This window comes from Dicentrarchus labrax, unplaced genomic scaffold, assembly GCF_905237075.1.
Source record: "Dicentrarchus labrax unplaced genomic scaffold, dlabrax2021, whole genome shotgun sequence".
Classification (NCBI taxonomy): domain Eukaryota; kingdom Metazoa; phylum Chordata; class Actinopteri; family Moronidae; genus Dicentrarchus; species Dicentrarchus labrax.
In genome coordinates this window covers 14334563-14346977 of record NW_026136723.1, presented here as the reverse complement: position 1 = coordinate 14346977, position 12415 = coordinate 14334563, and the positions used below count along the sequence as shown (strand labels likewise).

Here is a 12415-nt window from a genome sequence, read left to right as displayed (position 1 = left end):
TGTATGTGTGTGTTTATAATGCCACCTTCCTCCACTCTTGGCTCAGTGTTGTTTTTCTTGGCATCTGTGTAAAGAGTATGAGTGTGTTATCGGAAAGATCAACAGTTTGCTGCTGTATCAGGAACACAGCGGCACATTTCTTTTCCTTTGTTTTTATAGTAGTTACTGCATAATTGGTTATGCAATATCTCTTTCCTTTTTGGAGACTTTTGATATAGCATCCTGGTTCATATTTGAACCCTGGATGGATGAAGTGGTCTAATGGCCCCTTTAGACCACTTAGCCACCAAGCTTGTTATCTTGGGACCACATCTGGGCTTCTGGGTGCGGCCTGGGTGCCAGCCCAAATTAGAATTAATGTCATGCAGTGTCAGATCTCTATACATCACTGCCTTATTTATCAGCTGCAAGCATCTCTGTGTTGCTAATCCTTGAGGACATTTCATTTCAGCATGTTACATAATGAACAGGCAGTGATTCTTTGAAAGAACACATTTTCCACAGGTGGCTTCACTTTGAAGACCTGGCAGTCTTTTGTGTACTGCAAATCATGTATAAAACAATGTGTGTCAGGATATTGTGTTGGTCAACTAAAGGCTGGGTAGTAATACAGTGTAATCCTTTGCCTTATACTTATTTACATTGAAATGATTATGATGCTGTTTAATAGCCATGTATAACGTTTTATCTTCTGTTAATTGTGGCTGGATATGAGGACTAAACAAAGAGTTATAAAGTTTTATAAGCTTTATATTATAAAAACTTAAAAGTTTAGTTTTTTAGAGTGCTCAGACAAAATGGAGGCTCTGCTACTGGGAATCAATTTTGAGTCCCTGCAGTAGTGGGCGAATGTTTTTTTTTTTTTTTTTTCCTTTTTAAAACCTATGAACTGCCTGAACGCCCCTACAGTGAATCATTATAAGGTGTCGAAATAAACAAGAATATTCTGGGTTGCATTTGCAAGTGTTAAATCATCATTATCCTTTAGCTGTAAAATAGATATGGATAGTTAACATTGGAACTGAAGCTTGAGTTGTTGAGTCAAAAATCACAAATTGGCCTCAAGGAGTTGGTTAAATAAGATCAATGTCAATGGTCAATGAGCCCAAATGAATTGGCGGAATTGTAATAAAATATAAAAACAAAATGTAATGAAAATGTTGAGAAAACACACAGCAGCACACCTGAGGGAGAAGATCCAGTGACCTCAGTCCGTTTCACATCTGTATAATAATCCAGTGGAATATGAGTAATCAGGGCATGTTCACACACACACACACACACACACACACACACACACACACACACACACACACACACACACACACACACACACACACACTCAGAGCACTTTGGGCATGTTGTTTTGTCTGACCCAAGTCAGACCCCACCTGCTGTCTCTCTGAATCAGACAACTCCTTTCATCAGGTGATCAGACAGAGATGTGTGTTCACTTGTTTGTGTCGGCCCGTTTATTGACTTTTTTGTGTGTGTTACAGAGATATCTGTGACTGCATTAGGAGTGCTCTGTCTCTGGGCTCCACGATGTCTAAAATGAAATCAAGGTTGCAAATGTTATCACAGTTATTGATAACTGTACTGTTGGCACTTTGTATGAACCTTAGGACTTTTTTTGAACGTCACTATGGTATGTAATTGTGGCATCCGTGTGTTAAAGAAAGAAACAGTGCAACAGAAAGGCAGGCCTGCTTAGAGAGCTCTCTGTGTCAGTTGTGATTGCTGCTCAATCCCCCTGGCTGCGACAGAGACTGCAGTGAGCAGCTGGGGGAGAGACGTTGCTTCTTTATCTCTCCTCCTGCTCCTGTCCTCTGCCTTTGATCTCTCCGCTCCTTTTTCTCTCCTCTCCGTTGGGCTGTTTCTTATTGTGCTCCTTTGTCCATCTGGAGCGCTGTCGCCGCCGCACTGTCGCTGCAGGTGTTGGCGTGTATGTGCCGGGAGTCACAGATCAAGTTGCTTGCTCATTTTTGGAGCAGGAGATCATTTCAATTGTCAGCCCACATTCCTTGTTGTCCCCATTGTTATGTATTACACAATACAATTTCTTCTGAAGGCAGGAAATGCAATACCTCCCATTGATGGTGCCAACAGTATCTGTGTCTGCATGTGTGGATTGGTGCTGCATTTGCCTATGTGTAAGAGAATCGTCTTAATCTTAAGTAAAGGGTCTGGAGCCCAACTGATACTGGATTTTTTAGGTCAACAACAATATTAGACAAAAAATCTGACACTGACATATATTGGCTGATTTTCTTTCTCAACATAAACACACATTAGATCAAATTAATTTTTCATTATGATCTCCTAAACTTACCTCAAACATATCTTTGGTATTTCTTGGCTGTAATTTCTTCTTACTTATTGGACATCATACACAGAAACCTAATATATCTTGTAATAAGCTAAAATATGCTTACAATATCGACCTGGCTGTCGTTTGACCTCTACCGGACACACAGGTATTTTGTTCTCTTAGATTAGGGCTGACCGGATTTATAGTGATTAGAGTCTGCACAGTTTAGACACGGTTAGGCTACAAATAATGTAGGCAGATGCATCACATCCATTTTATTGCCTGTTGATTCTGAAATTGTCTACTGTTTAAAAAACATCCTTCACTCCTTTTAAATGGCCTTCCAGCAGTTTTGTCCTTTTGTCCCTTTGTGACATGTTGTCCCTCTGTTTTGTCCTCTCTTTCCTCTCTCAGGAGGCATTGGGGAGGGTTTGTCTGAAGGAGAGAGGACGGGACGTATTGGTGTTGCGGAGAGTGACATCATCAGTGACGTCGCCCTCGGACCGGCCCTCACCCACATCGTCAGGGGGCGGTTCCAGAGAGGAGGATTGTGACAAGAGGTCAGTCCCTCCTCCTACATAATAAAAGCCCTCCACACAAACAGTGGCAACAAAAAACATAATCATAGTACTCCTCCCTCTCTTTTTCAGTTTTTTACTCTGGCATCTAATTTTGCAACCACACACTCTTGCACATACATGCAAAATAACAGTAGTGCTGACAAGAGTGTGTGTGTGTGTGTGTGTGTGTGTGTGTGTGTGTGTGTGTGTGTGTGTGTGTGTGTGTGTGTGTGTGTGTGTGTGTGTGTGTGTGTGTGTGTGTGTGTGTGTGTGTGTGTGTGTGTCTAAGATAATGTATGCTTTAGCTTCTGGCACAGAGCGGGATGAAGAGAATGGCTTTTTTGTTTTCAGCTGAAAGGGAAAAAAATATGACACCAAGACTGGTTACTTCCTTCTGCAAATCATTGTATGGGTTCAGGATCATATGTGTGTGTGTGTAAGAGAGAGAGTGTATACAAATGCATTTCCTCAAAGTTAGTTTCTTTTGTGCAGTGTCTGTGTATTTAAGCCAGTTTTTGCTAAGACCTAAGGCACAATGCAGGGAGTGTCAGTGACAGGCAGGTTAAGTGGGTGTATGTATGTGTGTGTAGAGTGCTTAGCATCGTCACTAGCAATCAGTTTGCTCCGAGTACTGTAGGAGTTGTCAGAGAACGGGTTTTAATCTATGGCGCTTTTAGCTGACAGGGGCAGAAGGGAAGGCGGTTTTACGCCACAGGAGAACACCCTTCCTGGGATAGCAAAGCTTTAGATGAGGGCTGATCCTGTGGAAGTGTTTGGATATGAAGATGACCACCGAGCTAGCTACACTTGCAAAGGCAGAAGAGGACATAGATGATGAAGATGATGATGATGATAGCAGTCATGACGAAGACAGTAGCAGTTCAGAAATCTGTACATTTGATGTTCCTCATTTTCGTTACATCGATGACGACGATGTGGAGGAGAATAAGTATGAGGAGAGGGGTGGAAGCAGTCGTACTTGGTGCTCAATCACTAGTGAGGAAGATTGTTGCGACTCTTCGTCTTACAGGTATGTCGTTGTGTCGGGGACACCGCTCAAGATCTTGGAGCATCTGCTAAGTGACCTGCGGTTGGATGACCAAAGAGGGGCGCCAGAGAGCAGGGAGAGCGGTAAGTTTGTCCGCACGCACACACAGGTGAATACACGTCTTGTAAACGCTGTGCAGAGACACATCTGTGAGAGGGCTTTATCCCACACATACAATGTGGCTGTACAGTATCTTCCTAAAAAGATAGAAACATATAGAAAGAATTAGAGTAAGACAAATGTTAGTGGAAATGAGACAGTTTGTCATATAAATGAAGCAGCTGAGATGTTTGTCTCTGCTGTGTGACCAACGTTGTATTTAAAACAAAGTCAGTCCCTCCCCTCACATTCAAAGGAATTTCATTTTCAACACCACGCAACAAGTTACAACACACACACCTTTCTCTTTGATTTTCCCCTTTGTGAGTTCAAACCCAGGAGGTATGCTCTTTCATTCAATTATACTTTCTGTGTGTGTGTGTGTGTGTGTGTGTGTGTGTGTGTGTGTGTGTGTGTGTGTGTGTGTGTGTGTGTGTGTGTGTGTGTGTGTGTGTGTGTGTGTGTGTGTGTGTGTGTGTGTGTGTGTGTGTGGCTGCATGAGTCAGTCAACACTTCAGACCACGTCCAGGTGCGTGTGTGCACTCATTCAGCCATGACACTGCCTGTAAATATGAGAAATATTCAAGAGGTTAAATGCTCTAATGAGTTTATGAAATGATTCCCTCGGGGTAATGTAGACATTTCTGCTGCAAACTATTTCTGTGGTTTGTGAACTGTCATAGATCATCTTCACAATCCTCAGATCTACCTTATAGCTACTGGGTTCTTTGACAGTGCAGCAGTCTCAGTCCTACTGTACTGTTTTACCTCAGGCAATGTTTTGTCATTTGTTTTATAGCTGTGTAGTTAGAACATAGACCACATTGAAAGTAGAGCCGTAACTATTGATTTCTTCACTTTGATGAATTATGAAGCTCAAAAGAGAAAAGATTGTTTAGTTAAATAAAAAATGTCTTTAATTTTCTTTCACTTTACTACTTGATTAATCACCAAATCGTTTGGGATTATTTGAGTCAGTTGCTTTATGTTTTTATCATGCACATGCTGTTAAAGTAAGATAATTAATTTAAAATATCAACTAATTTCTTGTCATAGTCAATGGATGTTAACTAAATTCTGCCCAAGGGGGGCTTTCACATTAAAAAAATAACAAAAGTCAAAGTTTGGTGACATCTTGAAGTAGCGTTGGCTCATTGGATTATCTGCAGAGGCCTCCTCCTCTCCAAAATAAAATGGACCCGGTGATTAAAACTGGTAAAGACACTGAAAAGAGCAATTTAATCTTTCTCCTACACTGTTTGGCTGAAAAAGACGCCCTGGGAAGTCAGCTAGCTTAGTTCAGCTTGTTTCTCTGATAACTTAAGACCCGGATATGACTAAGATCCTTCGTCCGGTACAAATATAAAGGTAAAAATGACAGAGATCAAAAAGTAAAAATGTGGCATAAGTCAGTTTATGGCTTTTGACAGACAACCATAGAGGATATGATGCCATTGACAGGCAACCGGTGAAATGCACCGTTACTGGAATAAAATGACAGATTTCTCAACAAAATATATAAGATTAGTGTTTAAATAGACAATTTCATGTGGAAATGTTACATATTACATCTTTAAAATTCAGCGTGCCCAGTAAAATAATGCTTTTGTCACACAGGGACATCTGGGTCCCAACCTGTATTTTAGAAGACCTGCTCTTGCCTTTATGCGCCGCTTTAAACAAGGCGTCTTTATGTATCAACTCCTCAGCACCACCAGTTCCCAGCAGTCCACAGGGAGCCATCACACTGAATTGCAGGAAGCAAACGAAGAAAGAGGAAAAGATGAATGTAGGAGAGAGAGAGGAGGAGAGAGAGAGAGAGAGAGAGAGAGAGGGGGAGAGAGAGAGAGAGAGAGAGAGAGAGAGAGAGAGAGAGAGAGAGAGAGGGAGAGAGGGAGAACTGAGATGGTCTTTGTGGAGGAAGACTGCCTCATATTTATTCACTCTAAAGAGAAAAGACACACTTTTTCTAAGGCTCTGGTTGATTTTATGTTTTTTTGTGGGTGCTGAGAGAGAGGCATAAGCAGGGATGCATATCAAGAGTGTCTGTGCATGTTTGGCTGTCTTTGTCTCTGTATCTGTGTGCGTGCATCTTTCGGTCTATGTGCGTTGAATAAGCATGAGGGTGAGCATGTGTGTGACAGTGTGTATGCGTGGAGGCCCTCTGAGCGTCAGTGTGCTGTTTTAGCGGGCTTAGCCGTGCAGCATGTTGAACAGGCTTGAACACGCTTCCACAGAGAGAGAGAGCGATTACCCCAACCACCCCTCCCCTGGTACAAACAAAAACACACACACAACAAAAAAACACAGCAGCAGATTACCGTGATTACTTGTGCACACACACATTTTCTCTCCTTCCTGTCTCTCGTACATAAGATAAAGTCCCCAAGGTCAGAACTGAATGAGTTATTCATCAGGGTGCTCTCTGTGTGTATGTGTATGTGCGTTTGGGTGTGTATTGCTGTGTCTATGAGCGTATGTGTGTGACTTTGTGCATGCCAGCGGGCAAACGCAGAGGGCATATGTTGAAGATGAAAATGGATATTTATCATCACAGAGAGGGCGAGCGTAGGAGGAGAGTAGCAGGAGGAAATGTAACTGCCACGAAGGAGAAAATGAAAAATGGGGGTGTAGTTGGGGGGGGGGCGTTGGACGAGGATAGTTTGGGATGGAGAGAGAGTGAAAGAGGGAAACAGAAGGCAGAAAAAAGACTGATAGCAGGTCAAGAAGGAGCTCTCATCCACAGATTGAAAGGGGCTCAAAAAAGAAATGGAAAATGAAAGTAAATCAGCAGGGTTTTGAAAAAGTGATAAGCTCAGTCAGACCTGCCTAAAAGTATTTTTTGAGAAAAGTTGTGTTTTTATTTCTAAAGAGAAGACGGTGGATCAAATATTAATGCTGCGGCCTCAGCTCAGTCTTCCATAATTGATTTCTTTGCTCTCTGCCCGACAGAGCCATATTTGGGTCACACATTTTCTCAGAGAAAGAGTTTGACACCACACTCTCTCTCTCACACACACACTCACACACACACACACATACACACAGCTCCCTCACACCACCAACAATGGCTCATTACCCATCTGCCACGAGGGCTGTTTATATTCAGTTCTTACCCATTGAACACCTGCTGAGTCTCTCTCTCTCTCTCTCTCTCTTGCTCTACCCTTTTTTGTGTTGTAAATGTTTGCTTTTTCTTAAACTTGGTTTCAAATCTTAATCTTCTCTAACATTAAATATTCCTGAGAAAATAAGAATCAGTCGAAGCTAATATTTAGAGAAAAGCATTAAGTTGTATATTAGGTGTAATTTATTAAATCTTAAACACAAAACAATCTCAGATAATCTGCTTCATCAGGACTCTGTTGGTGTAGTTGGTAAAGATTTGATTGACAGTGGCTGGCAGCATAAGAGCGAAAAGCAACCTTTAACCTCGTCATCCCCAAACTCAAGGTGTGCAACCAAACTTTGTGATCTTTTATCAAAGTCAAAATAAGGTTCTGTGGGTTTGACCAAAGTCTCCAAAGATATAATATCACTTTTTATGTTGATATGGTGAACATGTTACACAGAGTAACATTAGAATAAAAAGTCTTGTTTCTGGCCGAATAGAAGTCCAATATTCACTCTCATTTTAGCTCTATTTTGGTCAACTCCCGAGGCAAATATCTAACTTTGTCCGTCTGCTGTGTGGTGCTGAGCAGGTAGCTTACAGTGGGTTTTTAGAGCTGCCTCGAAATAGCTTCCTGTTCCAGCCAAAAATGACACCATGTGAGTGGTGAAAATGAACCAAGTTGTAAGTTGTGGGCTGGAAGAACAAGTTAGAAGAAGCTATAAAGCTCTGTGGAGCTGTGGGCATTCGCAGAGTTGGTGGGTTTGTCACCACTAGCGGCCCCTTTCACATTAGACATAGTCATTTGACCCATCGCTGATATGGAATTTTTACCACTATTTTAAAGCTACTTGGGGGCAAATAAGAGGGGCATATGGAGAGTATCATTCTCTAAGTTAAGGGGTTAAAGGCTATTCGTAGTGGTTTGTAATGTGGCTGCCACAAAGCGGATACCATTCTTTAGTACTTACTGTAGACTGAGGAAATCAGAGGTGAAGTGAGGGACAAAGGGAGAGACAAGCTAAAAACACTTGTAACTTTCCACAACTCGATTCCACAAATAAGTTGAAAACTTCACTTTCACTTCACATGTTTCCTGTGTTTCAGAAATGCTGCTGGATGACTTCCTGTTGACCTACCTGGTGTTCATGTCCACCAGTGACCTCTGTCAGGCTCTGCTGGGACAATATCCTTACTAGCAAACATACACATAAGCGCACACATGTCTTTTTAGCCTCCACATTCATGCGTTGTCTCCTTGACTGCTCTCACCTATAGCAGCACCCGCTGCAGGGGCCAAGAAGAGGGCAAAGACGCCCTCTTCAGGAAGCGTAAGGTACTGCAGCTGGTCTCCCACTGGAGCAGGCTCTACAAGGACTTTCTCAAGGAAGAGGAGCATGTTCGGAGTTTCATGAAGGTATGACATTACTTGCCTTCATCGCCACATCCCTTTTTTATCTTTTCTCTCATTCTGTCTCTTGTATTTCAACACTTTAATGAGTTTGATCCTTTGGTGTCCTTTAACACGTGTCACCGAAGAACATAAAAAGTCTCATTTATCTTCATTTGTGTCTCTGTCTTGTTCTAAAATGGGGTTTGTCCTTCTTCAAGTTCTGCATGACCGAAACATCAAGCATTTTGTAGAGAGAACTGAAAAGTGTGTGTGTGTGTGTGTGTCTTCTCTGATGTTTTTGTTAAATTGTGTTTCAGCTTTTTCCCACAGGGGACCCTTGTTTTTTTCATCCTTCTGAAAAAACAAGCTAATACGAAAGAGGACAAAATACAGACACTTTCATGGTGTATGATGTGAGGAATCGGGGGGTATAATCATAATACGAGGCGGTGCGTTTGTCTTCTAGAGACTAATATAAAATACCCAGGAAAATTAGGTAGTAATCTAAGCAACCAATAAAATAAATGTAAACCAACCTTCCAGACACTTTTTAAGACATATATACAAATTGTCTGCTTGGAATAATAATGTGTCTGTCCCTTTTGAAATCCTATTTTTAATGAGCACACCTTCCTCCTAGCAGATGAATGTGAAAACATCCTTCTAGAGTCAAACTCTGCACATACATCATTCTGCACAGCTCAAACATCCAACTGTAGGAACAAGCAGAAAAACATATTGACTGGAGGGGGACTTAAGTATTCTACCACTTATTGTATAATACAGTACATCATGGGCATTGCAAATACACATACATATTCTTTGTTTCACATTATCATTTCTCATGACAAGTGCTGCTTGTATCCACTGTGTTCCTGCTATATTTTCACATGGTCGGTTGAATTGGATATGAATCCCTGTGACAACCATGACACTGAAAGAGAAAGGGACAAACACACACCAACAAACACAATCACACATGTACTCACCCACAACAAGCACACGCGCACACACACACACACACACACACACACACACACACACGCCAATCGCTTGTCCCTCCGTAACCTCTATTGCTCAATGTCGGGTTACCATGGAAACCATAGTGCGAGGGTTGGCATGGGTATAATCTCATATGGAGTGTGTAACCCAGGTGATAGTTGCCTAGTAACAGAGGAATGAGAGGGGAATTGAGATGGGAGGCTACGGTGGGTCAATGACAGCGATAAGCGTGCGTGTGTGTGTGTGTGTGTGTGTGTGTGTGTGTGTGTGTGTGTGTGTGTGTGTGTGTGTGTGTGTGTGTGTGTGTGTGTGTGTGTGTGTGTGTGTGTGTGTGTGTGTGTGTGCCTTTTGCCGCCACCAGAGTTTTCATGCTACTTACTAATTCTCTGCCACGCACACACAGACACTACAGAGCGCGCCTAGTCACCCATTTAAGTACAAGGTACAGAATTTGTCTTATGTTTCTTTAATGTAATCGACCCACGCAGCCTAATTAACACTTGATGATCCTCTGTAAATGAGCTGCACAGAAAAGCAGTTTCTATGGAAGGTAGCATTTACTGACAGTGTCTGAAATTGAACTTTTTGACTTACCTACCATAAGGGCTGGTAGGGCTAAAGGTTTTCTCCATCAAAATTACAAAATAACATAGTTTCTCCCTTACTTCCTTCATCAATACAGATTTTGAAATGTGCCGAAGGTTTGGTAATCATTTCTATGGAAGCTCAATATTAATGTTAAAGGATCTATCCTAAGGCCTCCATCTAGGCATACAGTATTTGTTTTACATTCTTTGCCCAGAGTTTGAGATTTATTCTTCCACCCCATGAATGGAATTTAATTTCATAAATTATGTAGATGAACCAACCCTTTTAAGAATTTGCACGCCTTTTTGGCTATAATACTTCTTAAATAAGTTTATGTGCTATCCTACAAATGTGTGTAGATCTTTACAACGGGCAGTGGAGCCAGTGTAGAATGGTGGTTAGAAACAGCCTGGTGGATGGCAGAGCTAAAGTCTGAGAACATCCAAAGACTTAAGACATACAACGTCATTCCTGCAGCTAGTTGCCATCCTTTCTAATCATCAATCAACAAGTGTTAACATGAGATTGTTGATTTCATGGATTTTCTTTTTCTTCTCTGTCTCTCTGTCAGACCCTGTACAGGTGTGTTTTAGAAGATCTGTATGAGTTCCCCACGCTAGAGAAAGACCTGAAGGAGTTCCAGAAACTTCTGCGTCGCAGACAGTAAGCGTGTTTATCTCTGCGCAAGGGCTCTGTTCTCTGTGTTGAATATGACTAAATAAGTAATGATTATTTTTATTTTTCTATGTCCTTTTGTAGCACTGTCGATGACTGCCCTCCAAACCAAAAGGTAAGTCAGAGAGAGAGGGGTTCGATGATGAGCTTGAAACTATATATATTATAATATATACCTTGGTAAAAATGAAAGGACTAGTATTTTTTTGTTCAAACCTAAAGTATCTGACCAAATTCTTGATCCTGTCAACCGATGTTAAATACTAACCAAGAAAAAAAAAACCCATAGAGGTTCAGTTGTAATAATTAAATGTGAACTGTATAGACACTGATACAGATGCTACAGATGTTATCAGTGCATCACCATATCCAGTGAAGTATAAATACAGTATTATACCTACATCACCATGTTTCTTCTGCTCTCTTTCTGTCAGAGTAAACAAATGTATCAGCAGTTGAGTTTAAAGGAAAACTGTTTGCAACTCCGAAGTCCCCCATCTGAGACCAGAGATGGTGAGTAACCGAGGCAAACGCATACACACACACACACACACACACACACACACACACACACACAGACACAACACTAAACACGCTGCCAGAACTGTACACAATTATACATAATGACAATCTGTGAGTTTTGCACATGCAAATTGCTTAAATACAGTGTGTTCAGTTTTGTTGTCTGCTTGACCACTTGACAAAAATTAACTCAAGTCTCTTTCTGTAAATACTTCTTAAATACATCTGCTTCATTAGGATTTCACTTCTCTTCTCTTCCAGTTATTTGTTGTGTGTACGTGAGCGCAGACTCCTACCTGAGTGTCCACACACACCCCTCATTGGAGGCGCATGAGCTGCTAAGAATTGTGGGTCTGAAAATGGACAGAGCAGAAGAAGACATGGTGCTTGCTGTTGTGTTGCACACTGGAGGTATGCACACACACACACACACACACACACACACACACATACAGAAAGTAATGCATGCACAATACATAGTCAACACATTAACGGAAGTATTAAATTCCTCCTTGAAAATGCTAATTTTCTACACCAGTGGTTCCACCCTTCATTGTCTGAGGTACCCTTCATATTGACATCAAGTAGTCCCTCATCAGCACCATGCAACCAAATGTTCTCATGAATGGAATATAAATTGGATGTTATTTAACTATTATTTTTTTATATAATTGAATATTTAGTTTTAGGTCAAGTTTGCATTTGTACTTTTGTGTGGCAGAAACAAGAAACTGTGTCTTTCAACCATTTATTGATTACTTTTAAAAAACTAATTTTAACCAGCAATCCATTGCCTACTGATATTTCAGCCATTTTCATTACAACTATTTCAACTGCTTATGTATTACATTTAGTTAACTATGTTTTGGTTTTAGCTATCCATTTTAACCATTTATCCATTACTTAGCTAACTGTTTAGACCTCTCTGCTTTCTTAGCTACCTATAGTGATTCAGTATGCAGTTTTAAATAAAATTGTAATTTCTGTCTTTTGAAATTAGATGATTAAATGAGCTACTCTACAGTCTTTCCATCTACCCCTTGGCAACTGCAAAAGTACCCCTGTTTTGGAATCTCTGTTCTATCCTCTTGGCTCTGAATTATTA

At 41.0% G+C, this 12415-nt stretch overlaps 2 protein-coding genes across 4 annotated transcripts in view; both read left to right on the top strand.

Moving 5' to 3' along the window:
• Positions 1–12415, top strand: part of rapgef5a (Rap guanine nucleotide exchange factor (GEF) 5a) — a 48084-nt gene that overhangs the window by 27835 nt on the left and 7834 nt on the right. For both annotated transcript variants that reach the window (XM_051389843.1, XM_051389841.1), the window contains exons 10-17: positions 2726–2871; positions 3902–4002; positions 8238–8316; positions 8403–8547; positions 10685–10776; positions 10873–10903; positions 11223–11301; positions 11572–11721. In XM_051389843.1, coding sequence (XP_051245803.1) covers positions 2726–2871; positions 3902–4002; positions 8238–8316; positions 8403–8547; positions 10685–10776; positions 10873–10903; positions 11223–11301; positions 11572–11721 — 823 coding nt within the window. The remainder of the gene's footprint in view (positions 1–2725; positions 2872–3901; positions 4003–8237; positions 8317–8402; positions 8548–10684; positions 10777–10872; positions 10904–11222; positions 11302–11571; positions 11722–12415) is intronic.
• The window catches only part of sp8a (sp8 transcription factor a), an 87103-nt gene continuing 84223 nt past the window's right edge, over positions 9536–12415 (top strand). Inside the window, exon 1 of one of the 2 annotated variants that reach the window (XM_051389854.1) lies at positions 9536–9554. The gene's annotated coding sequence lies outside the window, so the exon portion shown is untranslated. Of the gene's footprint in view, positions 9561–12415 lie in introns of both variants that reach the window. The other variant, XM_051389853.1, reaches the window with a different exon arrangement.